The sequence below is a fragment of the Aquarana catesbeiana genome, linkage group LG02 (assembly GCF_042186555.1).
Source record: "Aquarana catesbeiana isolate 2022-GZ linkage group LG02, ASM4218655v1, whole genome shotgun sequence".
Taxonomy (NCBI): domain Eukaryota; kingdom Metazoa; phylum Chordata; class Amphibia; order Anura; family Ranidae; genus Aquarana; species Aquarana catesbeiana.
In genome coordinates, this window is record NC_133325.1 from 61,618,695 (window position 1) to 61,640,297 (window position 21,603).

At 44.8% G+C, this 21,603-nt stretch overlaps 1 protein-coding gene across 2 annotated transcripts in view; it reads left to right on the plus strand.

Annotated features, from left to right (window-relative positions):
* The window catches only part of LOC141126915 (cyclic nucleotide-binding domain-containing protein 2-like), a 553,939-nt gene that overhangs the window by 434,223 nt on the left and 98,113 nt on the right, over positions 1–21,603 (plus strand). Inside the window, exon 13 of one of the 2 annotated variants that reach the window (XM_073612976.1) lies at positions 17,347–17,571. The exons of the other annotated variant lie outside the window; for it this stretch is intronic. Coding sequence (XP_073469077.1) covers positions 17,347–17,571 — 225 coding nt within the window. The remainder of the gene's footprint in view (positions 1–17,346; positions 17,572–21,603) is intronic. 2 annotated transcript variants of the gene reach the window in all.

The following is a 21,603-nucleotide window of genomic DNA, read 5'->3' on the forward strand; positions in this document are numbered from 1 at the left end:
AATGGTGCTTTGCGGCCAGCCATTCGTCACTCAGAACAAGGTGTGACTTTGTGATATAAGGTGGTGAGTCAACACGCCGCCCGTTCCCCAAGACGACATCACCATATGACAAAACGCATCAGTAGGAGGGACATGTTGACGTCACCACGCGTTTGGTAACACCCGGAGGACGGGCGATTGTTGTTAGCCAGCCGGCTTTTCTACCTATGCAAGTTTTAAATGAATTTATGTAAGTGTATTACTTTTTCTACTTAATAAGGTGCAGACAATATTACACTATGGACAGTTTTTCTTTCTGGGTCCTTTACTGAATGTGATGAGACCGGACTCCACAGTGGTTGATAGGTGTGTGAGACTCAGTGCAGCGATCCATCCTGTGACCAATTCTCCATACAAGCATCTGTGCAAGTACAAGGCCTTGGCTGGGCTATAGCCACACGCCTGTTTTACTTGCTTTCTGGTAAGCAAGGTTTTCTTAAGGTGGTGGTTCACTTATATGATGTGAATCACTGTGGTGTCATTGTGAGAGGGATCTTCATATATCATCCTCACATACGGAATTTACATTTTTATGTTGAATAATCAAGGATTTTACATACTTCAATTGGGACTATTTAGTACGGCTTTTCTGATTTTTAAGTTTTGAATTGCTGTATGCCTCCCATCTGGGGTGGTTCAACCCCTTATTTGTACTTGTGATCATTGTCATTGAGAAAGAAGGTGAGGGGAAGAGTTGACCCCAGAACAAGATGTAAGGGTAAATCTCCTACTGGGAACACCTGTTTTGGGGGCAACACAAGGATGGTCACTGTGTTCTTTGTGCCTTCTGGCCTGACTACATGCAAAAAAATAAAAGGGCATAGACCTAAAAATTTCAATAGACAGAGCCACAGAGACATGGCCACAAGCAGACCCCTAAAAACATTGGGGTTGATTTACTAAAGGGAAAAAGGCTGTGCACTTTGCAAAGTGCAGTTGCCCTCTGCAAGAGCAGTTGCTCCAGAGCTTAGTAAATGAGCAGAAGCTCTGCTGACTTCCATCATCCAATCATGTGCAAGCAAAAATGCTGTTTTTTAAATTTTCCTTGCACAGGATTGAGTACTCTTTGCAAAGTCAAGCCTTACCTCATTTACAAAGCTCTGGAGCAATTGCACTTGCAGACGGCAACTGCACTCTGCAAAGTGCACAGTCCATTTGCCTTTACTAAATCAACCCCATTGTCTCAAAATCAGTCTCATGGAAAAAATAATTAGCCGTTATCATCCATGCTGGAGGGCCCAGGAATGCTTTTTTTGGGGAGATATATTTCAGCAATACTATTGTTTGTACATGTGTGACTTATATATATATATATACCATATTTATAAGGCTGCATTGATGGGCATTTAAATGTAAGTTTTTTTCCTTAAAATTCCCTCCTAAACTTGGGGTGCGTGTTATACGCCGATAAATACGGTATATATATATATATATATATATATATATATATATATATATATATAAAAAACACGTTATACTTACCTTCTCTGTGCAGTTGGTTTTGCACAGAGCAGCCCGGATCCTCCTCTGTTCGGGTCCCTCTTTGCTGCTCCTTGCCCCCCCTACTATTGAGTGCTCCCACAGTCAGCAGCTTCCTATGGGGGCACTGGAGCCGAGCCACAGCTCCCTGTGTCCATTCAGACATGGAACCCCCACCTGGGACTGATTTTGATTGACAGCCGTGGGAGCCAATGGTGCCGCTGCTGTGTCTTAGCCAATCAGGAGGAGTGTCCCAGACAGCTTAGACATTTGTGGACATCGCTGGAGAGAGAGATTGGGCTCAGGTAAGTATTAAGGGGTGCTGGGAAGGCTGCTGCACACAAAAGATTTTTTATCCTAATGCATAGAATGCATTAAGATAAAAAAAAACTTCTGCCTTTGCAACCCCTTTAAAGGTGAAATGCATGCACCCCCTGCAACAGAAGCATATTTTTGTGTGTAAATAATACTTTCAAATTCTCTTGATAAGCATTAACGGTAAATGTGTAAGTGGGAGGGCTATAACCAGTACCCACAGGAGCTAGTTGCTTTTTTGAATGGTTCCAGAATATGAAGAGTGATGTCCAGGCATCTGTATCTGCCTATTATGTACCTATTTCCTACTTTTTCTTTTAAAGGGACTGTCCCTGATTTGGAGCAATGTCCCTCTTTCCCCCTTATTTGTCCCTCATTTTGGTCTGATCTACAGTGGGGTTGGAAAGTATTCAGACCCCCTTAAATTTTTCACTCTTTTTTATATTGCAGCCATTTTTTCCTCATTAATGTACACACAGCACCTCATATTGACAGAAAAACACAGAATTGTTGACATTTTTGCAGATTTATTAAAAAAGAAAAACTGAAATATCACATGGTCCTCCTAAGTATTCAGACCCTTTGCTGTGACACTCATATATTTAACTCAGGTGCTGTCCATTTTTTCTGATCATCCTTGAGATGGTTCTACACCTTCAGTTGAGTCCAGCTGTGTTTGATTATACTGATTGGACTTGATTAGGAAAGCCACACACCTGTCTATATAAGACCTTACAGCTCACAGTGCATGTCAGAGCAAATGAGAATCATGAGGTCAAAGGAACTGCCTGAAGAGCTCAGAGACAGAATTGTGGCAAGGCACAGATCTGGCCAAGGTTACAAAAAAATTTCTGCTGCACTTAAGGTTCCTTAGAGCACAGTGGCCTCCATAATCCTTAAATGGAAGACGTTTGGGACAACCAGAACCCTTCCTAGAGCTGGCCGTCCGGCCAAACTGAGCTATCGGGGGTGAAGAGCCTTGATGAGAGAGGTAAAGAAGAACCCAAAGATCACTGTGGCTGAGCTCCAGAGATGCAGTCGGGAGATGGGAGAAAGTTGTAGAAAGTCAACCATCACTGCAGCCCTCCACCATTCGGGGCTTTATGACAGAGTGGCCCGACGGAAGCCTCTCCTCAGTGCAAGACACATGAAAGCCCGCATGGAGTTTGCTAAAAAAACACCTGAAGGACTCCAAGATGGTGAGAAATAAGATTCTCTGGTCTGATGAGACCAAGATAGAACTTTTTGGCCTTGATTCTAAGCAGTATGTGTGGAGAAAACCAGGCACTGCTCATCACCTGTCCAATACAGTCCCAACAGTGAAGCATGGTGGTGGCAGCTTCATGCTGTGGGGGTGTTTTTCAACTGTAGGGACAGGCCGACTGGTTACAATCGAGGGAAAGATGAATGCGCCAAGTACAGGGATATCCTGGACGAAAACCTTCTCCAGAGTGCTCAGGACCTCAGACTGGACCGAAGGTTTACCTTCCAACAAGACAATGACCCTAAGCACACAGATAAAATAACTAAGGAGTGGCTTCACAACAACTCCGTGACTGTTCTTGAATGGCCCAGCCAGAGCCCTGACTTATACCCAATTGAGCATCTCTGGAGAGATCTAAAAATGGCTGTCCAACAACGTTTACCATCCAACCTGACAGAACTGGAGAGGATCTACAAGGAGGAATGGCAGAGGATCCCCAAATCCAGGTGTGAAAAACTTGTTGCATCTTTCCCAAAAAGACTCATGGCTGTATTAGATCAAAAGCGTGCTTCTACTAAATACTGAGCAAAGAGTCTGAATACTTAGGACCATGTGATATTTCAGTTTTTCTTTTTTAATAAATCTGCAAAAATGTCAACAATTCTGTGTTTTTCTGTCAATATGGGGTGCTGTGTGTACATTAATGAGGAAAAAATGAACTTAAATGATTTTAGCAAATGGCTGCAATATAACAGAGTGAAAAATTGAAGGGGGTCTGAATACTTTCTGTCCCCACTGTATATAGTTTTATATAAAATGCACTTTTTATCTTTCAAAAAGTGTTTCCCAGTGCTAACCCTTTCATCCAATTTCTAAATTGCTGCATTTGTACATTTTAAAAGCCAAATTATTTAGGAATAGTAAGGAATAGTAGTGGTAAAAAAAGTCCTTGTGGATTTTTGGTTAATTCTCCTTTAAGGGGGTGTGGCGGGGTCGTGTCCTATGCCTACATACATTTGTTAGTAGGTGTCCCTCATTCCTATCTCAAAATGTTGGGAGATATGAAAATTAAGTCCTGCTAGATCATGTCAGGCTGGCCCCTTTTGCAGGTATAGCTATGAAAAACATTAAAACTAAGTGCCTGTACTGTTTAAAATCCTGTAATACACTGTCTCACCCTGTTCTGCACATGATCAGTTGCTGTCTATTTTTAGGCACTTTTCGGCACTGATGAATTTATAGAGGCAAATCTGCTGACAGCCTTAAAGCGGGGGTCCACCTAAACCGCAAAAAAAAAAAAAAATATTAAAAGCCAGCAGCTGCAAATACTGCAGCTGCTGACTTTTAATAAATGGCCACTTACCTGTCCCAGGGTCCAGCGATGTCGGCAGGCGATGCCGAAAACCCGCTCGGTTCTCGGCAGCTGCCGCCGCCATCCTAGGTGAGGGAATCAGGAAGTGAAGCGTTGCGGCTTCACTTCCCGGTTCCCTACTGCACATGCGCGAGTCGCGCTGCGCATCGTAACTGGTCCCCGCTATCTCCTGGGAGCTGTGTGTTTCCCAGGAGACAGCGCGGAGGGACAGGAAGAGGCATAGACTCCAGTGGGAGTCTATGCCGGAAGTGGTTGCAAATACCTGTCTTAGACAGGTATCTGCACCCCCCTCCCCCCTGAAAGGTGCCAAATGTGACACCGGAGGGGGGGGGTTCCGAAAAGCGGAAGTTCCATTTTTGTGTGGAACTCCGCTTTAAGGTTGAATTAAACCCTCTGATTCTTTACAGGAAACTGCTTCTGTTTGATCTGCAACTGCCATGGTGCTGCACATGTGATCAGTTATGACACCAGCCATTTGATGGTTTGACAGTATGGTTGAGGAAAGAAGCAAATGTGGCAGTTAGCAATGCCAGCAATCCAGCAACGTAACTGTTTTGAAACTGCCAAACCGATGGGTTTTGTTCCGCTTTATGATTTACTTCTGCTCAGGGGCTTTGGGCTTCAGCAAAATGTCAGCCTCCAGCAAGATGAAACAGTAACAATGCTGGAGGCAATTTACAGCACACACTAATTTAGGCAACATAATTATTAATGTGGAATGTATGTTCCTTGCTAAAGAACATTTTTATCACGTTGCTATGGGTATAGTTCCGCTTTAAGATGAATTCCCGGTATGGCAATTTTTACATAGTTACATTGATCCATCTTGGATTAATGTAAACATGTATGTGCAACTACTCCTGTGGGATCCCCATGGAAGCTGGAAATCACTGTAATAGGCACTACTACTTCATAGATCTCCACTAGCTTCCAGGTCCTGTGCCATCACTGCCCAGCCCACCCTCCCTATCCATTTCAGTAAACACTTTGCATCCATTGAGCGAATTCAAACAGTTTCCTAAATGGCGCAGTGCAGAGCAAGCAACCTCAATTCTACAGGTATGACACATACATATTAACATTGGTCCGAACTGGACCAATGTAACTTTGTAAAAATTGCCATACCTAAACTTCAACCAGTTATTAATAAGCTGTCATTGTACTATAGGCCGGGCAGGACATTCACTGTTCCGGGTGGACGTCATATGTCGTCCCCCCCAGAAAACAGCTCCCCATGGACCGCGCTGCGGCACAATCTGTCATCCTCAGTATCCACCGGACACAGCAGATCAGTGTACTGGCTGCTGCCAGTACCATGTTATTGCTGTGACCAATCTCAGCAGATCACAAAGACAATTGTATACAATGGATGGCTTTTATTCATGCCACATCCATTGTGTACAATTGTGTTGATCTCTGTGATTGGTCACAGTGATCACATGGTACAGACAGGGACAATCACAGCTTATCTGTACCATGTAATTAGTTGTGGCCAATCACAGCTAGCCACAATTAATCTATTTTATTCAGTGAAAATTCAGTGAAATTCACTGGTATAAGCAATCATAATGTGTAAAAAAAAAAAAAAATCCTGATCACTTTCCCAGAGTGGTACAGTATATTGCTCAGGTCACACTGTATTGCTCAAGTAACAGTGGGTAAAAAAAGTAATAAAAAATTTGAAAAAAAAAAAGGAAAAAAATATTTTTTATTTTTTTCCATACTGACACCAGCTAGTGTCCCTGATCACTGCCACCACACCAGTTATATGATGACAAAAACATGTGAAACATTTTTTTTAATTTCTTAATTTTCAAAAAAATTGTGACAAAAAAAATACAACTTCAAAAAATGCCTCTTACTAAATACCTTGGACTGTCTACTTTCCAAACAGGGGTCATTTGGGGAAAATGTGTACTTTTTTGGCATTTTCAAGCCTCAAGAAATGAGATAGGCAGTCAGTAGGTCAGGATTGATACATTTTCAGATATACAGTGCCTTGAAAAAGTATTCAAACCCCTTGAAATGTTCCACACTTTGTCATGTTACAACCAAAAACGTAAATGTATTTTATTGGGATTTTATGTGATAGATCAACACAAAGTGGCACATAATTGTGAAGTGGAAGCAAAATGATAAATGGTTTTCACATTTTTTTACAAATAAATATGTGAAAAGTGCATTTGTATTCAGCCCCCCTGAGTCAATACTTTGTAGAACCACCTTTCGTTGCAATTACAGCTGCAAGTCTTTTTGGGGATGTCTCTTCCAGCTTTGCCCATCTAAAGAGTGACATTTTTGCCCATTCTCCTTTGCAAAATTGCTCAAGTTCTGTCAGATTGGATGGAGAGCGTCTGTGAACAGCAATTTTCAAGTCTTGCCACAGATTTTCAATTGGATTTAGGTTTGGACTTTGACTGGGCCATTATAACACATGAATATGCTTTGACCTAAACCATTGCATTGTAGCTCTGTCTACGCGTGCAAATGTTGATTGCGATACCCATGTTACATATTGCCGTGCACGCCGGAGTGAGAGTAATAATTCTAAGACAAGATATCCTCCGTAACACTAATCTGATAGCTATCGGGGCCTTTGAAGCGTCACCTATAAAAAATATAGGGTACTGACGTTTGTCGCTATTTCACGGGTGCACACAAATTTAAAGTTTGGCATGTTGGCTATCTATTTCCTCAACGCAACCTCATCTTTTATATTTCGCCAAACATTTGGGTAATTTATTGCATTTGTTTGCGCTAAAATTCACTTTAGTGTGTTTTTTACAGAAATGTTGCGTTTCCACAACCTCTGCGGTAATATCATGTGAGATAAAAAATTGGAACTGCCACTATTTTATTCTCTAGGGCGTTTGCTTTCAGAAAATATATAATGTTTGGGGGTTTTACTTTAGGGCTAAAATAATTTTTTAAACATGTGTGCAAAAAATGCAAAAACGCTCTGGCAGCGAAAAGTTGAGGGGCCTATACACACCTTCTTATTCTAGTGCATTGCCTTAAACTGAATGCATGTTAATCTGTGTTACTTTAAGCAAGCCTGTTCATTTAAATGCTGCCAACATACCAGAAGGAACAAAATAAGGACTTGCATTATTTTTAGCCAAGTAGCGCAGCACAGTGCGCAGAAGTGCATTACTGTATGTGGTGGTGCGCTGAAACGCATGTGTAAATGGGTCATTTATGAACTGCAGTACACCGAAAAAGATTGACCAAGGGAGTTTTTTTTTTTTTTTTAAGTTGGTCTAAATTCCAGGGAAATCTTGGCATTCCTTATAAGAATGAAAAGTGATCTTGGAATTCCAGGTCTCTCAGCACCCCGCTGGGATGACAGATGGAAGATACAGAAGAGCATTGAATGCCCGGGCTGTGTTAGGAAAGATTGTAGATATACACAACTGTGTCATTAGGGAGCACATATGTTAAGGCATCTTCCATATATTAATTATCATGACTAATGCCCTGGATATAGAAATGATAAAGATAAATGAGAGATATATATGGCCTGGTTACCAGCTGCGAGCTATGTTAAATCTGTTATGTGGCATAGTAAATTATAAGTGTTATTAAAAGATATTCCTTTATATAATGAGAACTAGCTGTAGGTTTGCAATCCAGAAGATATTTTTTATTATATGAACATTTTAGTATTTAGTTACATTAGCATCTTTGCGTGTTAGGGCATTGCACTTAAAAAAAAAATCCTGATCACTGCATCTTTGGTACAGTCTCCAACAAAATGTACCTTCCAAAGGGAAGGTATGCAAATGTGCCTAAAATACACCGCACTGCAACCTCCCAAAAGGAAAACACAGAGGCATGACTGTTGCCCGGTTCCAGACTGATTAATATCAATTAAAGAGTATATCTATATCGCTTAGCTTTAAAAGGTAATTTATATATATATATATATATATATATATATATATATATATATATATATATATATATACTACTATACATATACAAATACACACAGTATCTCACAAAAGTGAGTACACCCCTCACGGTTTTGTAAATATTTTTTTTTATATCTTTTCATGTGACAACACTGAAGAAATTAAACTTTGCTACAGGGGCTTAACTAGAAATCACAGGGCCCCATAGCAAAATGTTGTATGGGCCCCCCTCTGCAAGAAAGAAAGAAAGAAAGAAAGACCCAGATCCTACACCACAATAGCAATATATGTATTCCAGAAAGTTTAACAATCAACAGATAAAGATACTCCAAACACCTGGTGTTGGCGCTTCAATCACCCTCACCTGTGCCCAATGCAGCGTGACCAGTGCCCCATGTGGCCTGTGTGTTCCCAATGCAGCGTGGCCTGCCCGTGCCTAATACAGCCTCACCTGTGCCCAATACTGCCTCACCTGTGCCCACTTGTGCCCAATGCAGCATGGCCTGTGCCCAATGCAGCGTGTCCTGTGCCCAATGCAGCCTCACCTGTGCCCAATGCAGCCTCACCTGTGCCCAATGCAGTGTGGCCTGTGCCCAATGCAGCGGGTCCAGTGCCCAATGCAGCGTGACCTGCCTGTGCCCAATGCAGTATGTCCAGTGCCCAATGCAGCCTCACCTGCGCCCAATGCAGCCTCACCTGTGCCCAATGCAGCATGGCCTGCCCATGCCCAATGCAGCCTCACCTGTGCCCAATGCAGCCTCACCTGTGCCCCATGCAGCATGACCTGTGTCCAATGCAGCATGACCTGCCTGTGCCCAATGCAGCGTGTCCAGTGCCCAATGCAGCCTCACCTGTCCCCAATGTGGCCTGCCTGTTCCCAATGCAGCGTGGCCTGCCCGTGCCCAATACAGCCTCAGTGTAACAAGTTATCGGCGCAAAATAGTGACAGCTGTATCCATATCAACAGTTATGTACAGAAATAGATTTGGGAAATTGTCATTAATATTAAAAAGACATAAGTCCGTGTAGTAACACTATAAGTGGAGGAGATGAAAAATGCTGTGTAAAGTCCACATTCAGGGCAGCCATCCAATAGGGGTGAAAGCCTTTATCCCAAAAGTACTGTAAAGACAAGAGAGAGGAGGCGCCTCTGGGTGCAGACGTTTAAAACAATTTATTAAAAAGTAGCAACAGCTAGTAATACACTCACATTTATGTGGTGAATATCAAACAAAGCAATGTCCCAGGTCAATCCAGGGGGTCCGTGGAGTCATCTCTCTCGGCTGGTAGATGTAGGGGGTCTGTGCAGTCTCAAAACGCTGGATGTCCTCGGCCGAACAGCGGAGACAGGCACCAGAACGAGGCTTGGGTAACAGCCGATCCTGTCGAGGGATGATGACGTCAGACGATATGTGACGTCATCATCCCTCGACAGGATCGGCTGTTACCCAAGCCTCGTTCTGGTGCCTGTCTCCGCTGTTCGGCCGAGGACATCCAGCGTTTTGAGACTGCACAGACCCCTTACATCTACCACCCGAGAGAGATGACTCCAAGGACCCCCTGGATTGACCTGGGACATTGCTTTGTTTGATATTCACCACATAAATGTGAGTGTATTACTAGCTGTTGCTACTTTTTAATAAATTGTTTTAAACGTCTGCACCCAGAGGCGCCTCCTCTCTCTTGTCTTTCCAATACAGCCTCACCTGTGCCCAATGCAGCCTCACCCGTGCCCAATACAGCCTCACCTGTGCCCAATTCAGCCTCACCCGTGCCCAATGCAGTGTGACCCGTGCCCAATGCAGCGTGACCCATGCCCAATACAGCCTCACCTGTGCCCAATGCAGCCTCACCTGTGCCCAATACAGCCTCACCTGTGCCCAATACAGCCTCACCTGTGCCCAATGCAGCCTCACCTGTGCCCAATGCAGCATGACTGGTGCCCAATACAGCCTCACCTGTGCCCACCTGTGCCCAATGCAGCCTCATCTGTGCCCACCTGTGCCCAATGTAGGGTGACCCGTGCACAATGCAGCCTCACCTGTGCAGAGAAAGAGGCGAGCCAGTGGTGGAACTACCGGGGAGGATGAGGAATGCATACTGCAGCCCTTAAATGGCTGTTGGTGATCATGGGGCTGCCTCAGAGTGGGTGGGCAAGCACCGCCCGCACGGTTCCCCAGCCAGGGGAAGTGAGGAGAGGAAGAGGCAAGCTGTCCATACGAGTAGAGAGCTGTAACAGCTTTTATTTGAATTTCCTGTGTTCCCGGGGCTCACCGTCACAAAGCCCCACCTCTTGGCCCGGCGCCTTTGATGACGTCACATGTCCTGCATTGGACTGGCGTTCTGTCTATCAAAGGCACCGGGCCAAGAGGTGGGGCTATGTGACTGTGAGCCCCGGGAACACAGGAAATTGTAATGAAAGCTTGCCTCTTCCTCTCCTCACTTCCCCTGGCTAGGGGACTGTGCGGGCGGTGCTCGCTCCCCCGCAGTATGCATTCCTTATCCTCCCCACGGGCCCCTCTTGGCTGCGGGCCCCATAGTGACCGCGTGGCTCGCTATGGCGGTAGTTCCGCCACAGCGACCACGTGGCTCGCCCATGTGCCCATGTGCTCAGCGTCATATCCAGAGGTTGTCTATTGGAAATAGACATATGCACACTGCATCAAATTGGTCTGCATGGCTGTCATCCCAGATAGAAGCCTTTTCTAAAGATGACTCACAAGAAAGCCCGCAAACAGTTTGCTGAAGACAAGCAGACTAAGGACATGGATTACTGGAACCATGTCCTGTGGTCTGATGAGACCAAGATAAACTTATTTGGTTGAGATAAATGGAGGTATGGCTAGAAAGGTTGCACTGGATACAGCACCTCATTTCGAAATAATTATATAGAAATTAGGGGGTTTAGAGGGATTATAGCGATGCCAGAGAAAGGGAAGAATGGGAGTTCAGATAAAATTAACAAAGGTACTTTATTAGCAAAAATTAGCACATACAAAAAGACAAATCATTAAAATGGGTGCAGTTCACACATTAATTGATACAGAGCAATTAAAGTGGAATAGGCCTGGTGAGGAGGGCCTTCAAAACAGGTGCTCAATGCCTACATGTTTCGCCAAGACATTGGCTTCTTCAGGGAATAGTGTGAGCCTGTAGCAACATTAAAGATCTATACATAGAAACAAAAAAACAAAATAAGGAACAAGATAAAAGCAGGTAATGTTGAAGGTATAATACATGAAAATCATAAAACAAGGATTAGGGTGTGTGGCTGAGCTAAATCCCCAATAGGAGGCCATAAACCCCCCCACCCCCAAAGACGTACCTAAAGGCCAGACACCCAAAGTGAGGCACGGCAAGGGGCACCCCAGCCGGAGGCCAAACAGGTTACACCGTATCTATGACTGCAGAGGGCATACAAAAGACCTGGCAATCAAATATTATACTATTAGGTGGTGTATATCAAGGAAACAAAAGAAAAGAAATAAGAACATAACCAGATGAGTGGGATAATTATCGCCACATAAGATCAATAGGGCTAACGGAATGGAGAGTATAGATGTTTATCTAAAGAATCCAAAACCAGTACAAATTAACCATAGAAAGATGATAGTTCAATTAAGAATAATTACATACACACGGTACGTAAAGGATAGGGACAATATTTAAAAAGAAGCTTACCCAGAAAGCTATTACAGGTGAATCAGAAATGTGAAAGGCACCCGGCAGGTACCCTGCACGTATATAGAAGGCACGGGATGGGATTAGTTTAAGCAGCAACAAAGGTAATTACTTCTGAAATCCTGAAATAAAACAAGTGATGTAAGCTCATGGCCAAGGGGGAAGAGAAAGTAGAATAATGAAGAGGGAGTGTAGAGCAGATAGAGCGTACCATGAGAGTATTCCAACAATAAGACAGGCGTTCCTCGTGTCCAGCTGGCAATAAGGACAGGCCGGCTTATGTACGCCCCCCACACCTGATCGGCCCAGCTGATCAAGTGTGCGGACGCAATGAAGGGCTTCTGCGCATGCGCCCGCGGCGACATCCTCAGAGCCTACGAGGTCCAAGATGCACCGCGGGCGAATGCCCGAGTCACGTGACCCGCGTAAGGGCGGCCCAAAAGGCAAATGGAACAACGCTGTCAATCAAAAGAGGGACAGCGAATCCATGTACCTGGGCCAGATGGTGGGCGCGGGGCAGGGCGGCACGAAGCATTAGCACCGAAGCCTAATAGGCAGACACTGAAGTGCTGCCCTGGGCGTCCATACAGTCAACAACAGTGCAAAATGAGAGGTCAAGGCAGGGGGCCACAGCCACACCACACCAGGGGGAGGAAAGGTGAACAGGCACAGCAATGAAGAAGGGAGCAAAGGGCCATCCGGGGAGAAAGAACGCGAGGGAGAGCACCCGGGCAGAGACCCCCCCACCAATTCCAGCACCTTAGGGAATGGAAGGGCAGTCCCGGGCGAGCCGCCCCGCGTAGGTCCAGCCACGCAGACTAATACGTTCATAGAAAATAACTGGGACCCAGTAGTAACACAAAGAAAATAAACAAATGATTAAGGTAGTGAGGACAAAAAAAGAAAATACGAGACACTCAATACATGTATAGTTGTTATTTAGGTAGCATCACAAAATTGGTAAATAATACAAAAAAGAGCCCAAAATAAAAAACATGTTAATGGAGATAAATGAATACAGATTGTTCTTAGCACATATGATGTAGTTGTATAAAAAGATCAAGATAACATTCCATGGCTAAGGGGAAAAGGGAAGGGAAGGTGGGGATAGAGTGAGAAGGCAAGGGGGGGGGGGAGGAGAATGGGACAATGAAAAAGTTGGGGGGATAAAGGACAGGGAAAGATATGGAAGGGAAGGGAAGGGAAGGGAAAAACACAGACAAAACCACAGACTGACCCAAGGTGGAAAAATCTGGGATTAGGGGCACAAAAGGTATGTTAGGAGTAATTATGTAGGAAGATGAAAGACTAGTATTAATTTCATCAGGGGATACAAGAGCTCTATAAAAACGGTTTAAAGCTGATATGTTCATTTAGCCCAGGAAATTTTGTAGCCTGTAAAGTGTGGATCCACTTGGTCTCAAGCTGTAATAATTTGTTGTCAGTGCTCCCACCTCGAGCTATTAAGGGTACATGCTCGAGCGCGGAGAACCTGACAACTTTAGGGTCAAAGTTATGTTGAATTGCAATATGCTGGTTAAGGGCTGTGGTAGTTCAGATGGTTGGTTCAGATGGTGTCAAGCGTGTGTGGCGATAACCAGATGAGGAGTACAAAGACAAGTGTATCTTCCTACAGTCAAGCATGGTGGTGGGAGTGTCATGGTCTGGGGCTGCTTGAGTGCTGCCGGCACTGGGGAGCTACAGTTGATTGAGGGAATCATGAATGCCAACATGTACAGTGACATACTGAAGCAGAGCATGATCCCCTCCCTTCGGAGACTGGGCCGCAGGGCAGTATTCCAACATGATAACGACCCCAAACACACCTCCAAGACGACCACTGCCTTGCTAAAGAAGCTGAGGGTAAAGGTGATGGACTAGCCAAGCATGTCTCCAGACCTAAACCCTATTGAGCGCCTGTGGGGCATCCTCAAATGGAAGGTGGAGGAGCGCAAGTTCTTTAACATCCACCAGCTCCGAGGATCTATTTTTGCTGGGGGGGGGAGCTATTGTTGTTGGTGGGGACCTATTGTTGCTGGAGGTGGGTCTCATATTGCTGGGGGGTCAGTCATTCTACTGTAGAAGGAGGAGTCTATTATTGCTGGCTGTGGGGAGATCTCTTGTTGCTGCTGGGGGGGGGGGGGGGGTTTGGGTGGCTCATTGTTGTTGGGGGGGTCTATTGTTGCTGGAGGGGACGCTATTGTTACTGGCTACTGGGGACCTATTTTACTGCTTTTCCTGTTATCATTAACAAATTCAATACAAATTACTTATCACTGCAAAATGATACTTGGTTCTGTATTCTCTAAAAGGACAGTAATGGAAGGTGGGTAGGGGGTGGAACCAAGGAACGGTGCTCGGAGGTGGGTAGGAGTAAGGGGTAACTCAGAAAGGGGGAGTTCCTGCACTTATTCTCTGAGAAAATTAAGCCCTGGATAAAAGTAACAAGCCTATAGAAGAAGAGATCAGAGCCATGAGCTCTTCGGCGTGTGACCAGACGTTATATTTTTCACCTTGAGAAAGGGGTATAGCGTGGCCCCTAAGGGCCGGTTCACACGGGGGCGACTTGTCAGGCGACCTAGCCGCCTGACAAGTCGCCTCCCGTTCTGTACAATGGAACCGTTCTAATCGGAGCAACGCAAGTCGCTCCAACTTAGAAGAAAGGTTCCTGTACTACTTTGGGGGCGACTTGCATAGACTTCTATACAGAAGTCGTCTTGCAAGTCGCCCTGGCAGTCATGTGCAGGTCGCCTCGGTGAGGCAACCTGCAAGTCGTGCCGCTTCTAGTGTGAATCGGCGCTAAATATCAGGGTATATGTCTTACACTGTTGCACATTTTGCACTTTATATTGATCCACTTTAAAATGGAACCTCAATAAAACAGAACTTTTGACATTCAAGGTGTGCTTACTGATAATATGACTGAATTATGCCCTGTACACACGATCGGACATTGATCGGACATTCCAACAACAAAATCCATCAGATTTTTTCCGACGGATGTTGGCTCAAACTTGTCTTGCATACACACGGTCGCACAAAGTTGTCGGAAAATACGTTCTGAAAGAACGTTCTGAACGCCGTGATGTAAAACACGTATGTCGGGACCATAGATGGGGCAGTAGCCAATAGCTTTTGTCTCTTCATTTATTCTGAGCATGTGTGGCACTTTGTGCGTCGGATTTGTCTACACACGATTGGAATTTAAACGATCGGATTTTGTTGTCGGAAATTTTTATATCCTGCTCTCAAACTTTGTGTGTCGGAAATTCCGACGGAAAAAGTCAGATGGAGCCCACACACGATCAGAATTTCCGACAACACAATCCGATCGCACTTTTTCCATCGGAAGATCTGACTGTGTGTACAGGGCATTATAATACATTGTAGCGCTACCCCGTATAAGCCGCTTGGTAGTTTGGGTTCTCTGTTCTGTCCCTTGACTCTGTGGACAATCTCAGCCTCTCTGACATGCCAGGTTAAGCAATTAGAACCTGTAATGCTGTTAAGAGTACAAAGATGAATAGTCTGCACACAACTATAATTGGGTATAACTGGGTATATTTTTGTAGGTTATGGAAAATGGCAATATGTTCATAAACAAGCAAATAAAGGATTTAGTTAACCACAGGGCTTTTTTTCTCAAACAATAAGTGCTGTAACTCCACCATGACCCCCCAAAACCCCTCCTCCCACACACACCCTCCAAATCACATCAAATAGTGGGTGTGTCCAGTCAAATTTGACGAACAGTAGGATTGTCTTAAAGGGGCATTAAATACCAGGATTGCATTACATACAGAGTGCAGAGTTCAGGGGGGGTTTACACACAGAGTGCAGAGCTGTCACTTGTAAACACAGAAACCAGACTTCTGTGTTTACAAGTGATTGTGGTGAGCAGTCCCCCGCCCCTCCAAGGGTCTGAGCCAGAGGTGCTGGAACTGAGTTCCACCAAGTTCCCCCTGAAAAAAAGCCCTGGTTAACCATAAAAGTAAAAGATACTTTGACAGCTTTCCTGCTACCATATTGCTATACTACTAGAGTGCACTCTAGGAATGACTGTGTTAATAGTCTCACTGAGTTCCCTGGGCCGCAAAAGGAGACAGTATTTTGCCCTAGTTCTTCAGCCAGCTAACATTGGGGCCCAGTCTTTATGGTGGTGTACATAAGTACAGTTCCAGTAAAGCCTGCATGCAGTGATGAATGCTGCTAGTCAATGTTTCTAAGTGCTCAGTCTCTGCTAGCAGCAAAACAGGTTACGGCTGCAAGGCCCTCTCACTAACCCAGCAATGCAGCCAAGAAAGTCCTGCTGTTCATGTGCTTTGGCTTGTTGCGATTTCAGCCCTCTGTCCACCAGACTACAGCGCTCCAGTACTTGCACAGCAAGAGACCATGTCTCTGACTCGGTCCTTGGTCTCTGCACACTATGTGCTCAGTTCACTTACTCGTATGGACAGGTGCACCTTCAAACAGGTAGATGTTCTCTCTCTGGTTTCCTTGGGGCTAAGAGAAAGCTAGTCCGCAGCCGGGGAAAACAGCCTCTCTCTCCCTCTTATTGCTGTATGTCTCTGGGAGTTGTAGTCTAATGGTCCATAGAAATCTACAACATGGCTCCCACCCCTCCCCCGAACTTCAACTCCCATCTTCCAATGCAGCTAGTATATGTATAAGTCTATGGCGCTCCTTTTGGCTCGCCACCTCCCCCTGGTGGCAGGGAGAAGACAGTGTGCTTAAATCAAGCATGTCAATTCAGTTATATTTACAGAGCACCTACAAACAGTGTCATAACTGACTCCCTGCGGCCAGGTATCTGGCTACAACAGTATAACCATTGGCTGTGTGGCAGAAAGGGCAGTATTCTGGGTATTCATATTAATACATTGGCCAATATTATACATTATAAATTGGCCAACATATTACAACAGATTGGACTATACTAGTAATACTAGTAATAAAAATCTAACAGGGATTCTAATCCATACACTTTCACTCTCCTGCTCCTCCTCCCTTCACTAAGCTAACAGAATGCGTTTCCCCCTATGCTGCCATCAAGGAGGCTGAAAAAAAAAGAAAACTAATGCAACCACATCATCTATGGTCTAGTAAGCTGCAATATACTACATTTCTGTTCTTTATTTAAAATGCCTTTTCAGGGTTACCTGATAAAGGGGACACAGCAATAGCACTAAAAGTATTCTTCCTATTCTCGCTTGATAATACACTGATGTGTCTCCACTTTGTCAGATAAAACCACAGGTTAAATTTATGTATTCAGCGTATTGCAATGCTTTTATCAGCCTCGGGATATCTTCCAATAAATACAGTGCCCTTCTTTCTCCTAGAACAGAGATGAATATGAGGAGCCGCCATATAATTTTACTGAAGAGGAACATCTCCTGCCTCTGTTACAGAAAGAAAGAAAATTGAATGAGACAGCCAGAACCAGCGCACAGATTAACAGGGGTGTAATGGCCAAAAGATTCCCGCTATTATCTAACACACCAGAAGATGAAAGAATTCCACAATTATTTATCCATATTCAAACTCTCAGGGCTGGAGAAGTTTTTGTAAGTATAACAATTTTTTTCCCTATGAATAGATAGGAGTTTAGGTCTCATTCACACTACAATGCAGTGTGCATTACAACTGAACTCCGGGATAAGCAAATATTGTCTATATACAAGAGTCATGTGAATTCTTCCTTGAATATTGGTGCGCTTTGTGTATTTCTTCTAGATCTGTGCAGTAATCCAACCCTTACCTCTGTGTAGAAACTTCCTGTAATTAAGACCGGTCACTGCTGCTCTCTCTCCTTGTGCAGGGTGACTGGTCTTGTCTCCGCCCCTTCCTGTGGTTTTCTTCAGGCAGCCTACAGTGGATGGGGTTGCTAGGCCACTCCCACAGCCCTGTGCTGTATATTTTTGTTGGGGTACAATTGACAATTATTTAATGTAACACACATACAGTGCCTTGAAAAAGTATTCATACCCTTTGAAATTTTCCACATTTTGTCATGTTGCAAACAAAAACGTAAATGTATTTTATTTGGATTTTATGTGATAGACCAACACAAAGTGTCACGTAATTTTGAAGTGGATGGTAAATGATAAATGATTTTCAATTTTTTTTTACAAATAAATATATGAAAAGTGTGGTATGCATTTGTATTCAGCCCCCCTGAATCAATACTTTGTAGAACCATCTTTCACCGCAATTACAGCTGCAAGTCTTTTTTGGGGATGTCTCTATCAGCTTTGCACATCTGGAGAGTGACATTTTTGCCCATTCTTCTTTGCAAAATAGCTCAAGCTCTGTCAGATTGGATGGAAAACATCTTTGAACAGCAATTTTCAGGTCTGGCCACAAATTCTCAATTGGATTTATGTCTGGACTTTGACTGGGCCATTCTAACACATGAATATGCTTTGATCTAAACCATTCCATTGTAGCTCTGACTGTTTGTTTAGTCGTTGTCCTGCTGGAAGGTGAACCTCCACCCCAGTCTTAAGTCTTTTGCAGACTCCATAGTCATCAGAAAAAAGAAGCAGCTGGCAGCTCCAAACCAGCAAAAGTATTTATTGTAAAGCCTTCACAGTGAGTACAGAAAGCGGCAGATGCGTTTCGGCGATAAGCCTTGTTCACAGAATCATCTTTTGCAAACTCTAACAGGTTTTCTTCTAAGATTGCCCTGTATTTGGCTCCATCTATCTTCCCATCAACTCTGACCAGCTCTCCTGTTCCTGTTGAAGAAAAGCATCCCCACAACATGATGCTGCTGCCACCACCATGTTTCACATTGGGGATGGTGGGTTCAGGGTGTTGTGCAGTGTTAGTTTTCTGCGACACATAGCATTTTGCTTTTAGGCCAAAAAGTTCCATTTTGGTCTCATATGACCAGAGCACATTCTTTCACATGTTTTCTGTGTCCCCCATATGGCTTCTCGCAAACTGCAAATGGGACTTCTTATGGCTTTCTTTCAACAATGGCTTTCTTCTTGCCACTCTTCCATAAAGGCTAGATTTGTGGAGTGCACAACTAATAGTTGTCCTGTGGACAGATTCTCCCACCTGAGCTGCGGATCTCTGCATCTCCTCCAGAGTTACCATGGGACTCTTGGCTGCTTCTCTGATTAATGCTCTCCTTGCCTGGCCTGTCCATTTAGGTGGACGACCATGCCTTGGTAGGTTTGCAGTTGTGCCATACTCTTTTCATTTTCGGATGATGGATTGAACAGTGCTCCGTGAGATGTTCAAAGCTTGGGATATTTTTTTTAACCTAACCCCCGCTTTAAACTTCTCCACAACTTTATCCCTGACCTGTCTGGTGTGTTCCTTGGCCTTCATGATGCTGTTTTTTCACTAAGGTTATCTAACAAACCTCTGAGGGCTTCACAGAACAGCTTTATTCATGCTGAGATTAAATTACACACAGGTGCACTCTATATACTAATTAGGTGACCTCTGAAGGGAATTGGTCCCAGCAGATTTTAGTTAGGGGTATCCGAGTAAAGGGGGCTGAATACAAATGCATGCCACACTTTTCAGATATTTATTGTATAAAAGTTTAAAAACCATTTATCACCTTCCTTTCACTTTCCCAATTATGTGACACTTTGTGTTGGTCTATCACATAAAATCCCAATAAAATACATTTACGTTTTTGGTTGTAACATGACAAAATGTGGAAAATGTCAAGGGGTATGAATACTTTTTCAAGGCACTGTAAACAATGCATCACTGTGCATTTCCTTAACACATGTTATTGTATGAATTGGCCTTTACTAAATTATCCATATCATTTTGATATTGTAAGAAGGAACCAGATGTAACTGATATTCAGTTGTTGTTTGTACAGCAAAGTTCATCAGTAAAATCTTTACATTTCCAATGGACATACAGTACATCGGCAATGGATATACTGATCCATAATCATGACTGCTAGATTCATAAATTACTGGGCCCCTCTTTCTTTAACCTAAGCTTCCCTAATAAACAGACTCAGACAGTGGGAAATGGGTATAAGGCCCCTTGCAGAAGCATCTAGCTGCTGCGTGTACTTTCTGGCATTTTAATGCTCCCAGCAGGCACAGGTGCAGCGTCCAACCCCGTTGCCTGCAGCCTTTCAAAGTCTATAGCAGGCTGGGGCTGGATGGGGCTGAACGCTGTACCATGTGGCACTCGTGTTTAAGGCTCTGTGTTTTCAGGGGCGAATGCCTGGAACACTGGTCTTCTGCGTTTCAGGCATTTGTCCCTAGATGCAAATGGCCCTAAACACTTGGTACAGTGCTCAGTCCCAAGCCTACTATAGACTTTGTCAGGCTGCAGGCAGGGGGGCTGGACACCGCACCTATGCCTTCCAGGCACGCTAAAACATCAGGAGGGGCTCACAGTTGCTAGATGCCCCTGTGTGTAAGGGGCCCTAATTGCCTCAACAACCAGTGCATTGAGGCTGGGTTCACATATGTGCGAACTGGATGCAGTTTTCACTGCTTCCAATTAGCATGATATGTGAATGTGACCGTCTCTCAATGGAGTCAGTTCACACGTGTCTGGGGTGGCCACAGTGCAGATTTCAAAAGGGTCCTGTGCATTTTTAGGTCCCGTTCAGGTGCGAATTCAGGCAAAAATTGTGACTTGAAATGCACCTGAACCAGAGAACAGAAACACGGATCAAGGGTTGGAAGCCGCGGCTGCTCATAAGTGATGATAACGTTTTTCCTAAGCCCTGCCTCTGCAAACTATTAACACTGATTGGGGGAACATGGAAACAATGGGGAGGGTCTAGCTAGGACTGAACTAACTAACACTAAGCACAGTGGCGCCGGCAGGGGGGGAGCTGACAGTGGCTGAAGCCCCGAGTGGGTCCCCAAAAAGCCCTGGGTCTCGGGTGGGCACAGTTCTATAATTGGCCCCGAGCGTCGCTGCCGAGCGGGGACCAATCTGACTCGAGCGCAGCCAAGTGTAATAGCAGGGCCCGCCTTCTGGAGCCTGCAGCGCTGATGGACGTCCCACTGGTCCAATGCGGGGACCGCGGGACGTGTGACGTCCATCATAGGCGCTGCAGGCTCCAGAAGGCAGGAATTACAATGCGGCCGCCGCGCCACTGTCAGAAGATCCTGACTCCACTCTGCGCTCGGGTGGGCGGCTCTCCACTCCTCATCAGGGCTCTGGCTGCCTGGAGTCTACTCTACTGTGTGATGGGAGCGCCGCTGAGCTGCAGGAGGAGGTTACGTCACCTGAAGTCTGGTCAAGTAGGTCAGTGTGTGTCAGGTAGGTCAGTGTGTGTCAGATAGGTCAGTGTATGTCAGGTAGGTCAGTGTGGGTCAGTGTATGTCAGGTAGGTCAGTGTCACATAGGTCAGTGCGGGTCAGTGTATGTCAGGTATGTCAGTGTATGTCAGGTAGATCAGTGTATGTCAGGTAGGTCAGTGTGGGTCAGTGTCAAGTAGGTCAGTGTAGGTCAGTGCCAATTAGGTCAGCGCGCGTCAGGTAGGTACTACTACCCTCCCCCGGTGCTGGGCTAGGACTTTGGGCTAAAGCCCCTGTTTTTTTTGCCACCTAGCAACGCCCCTGACTAAGCAGAAGAAGGGGGACAGAGGG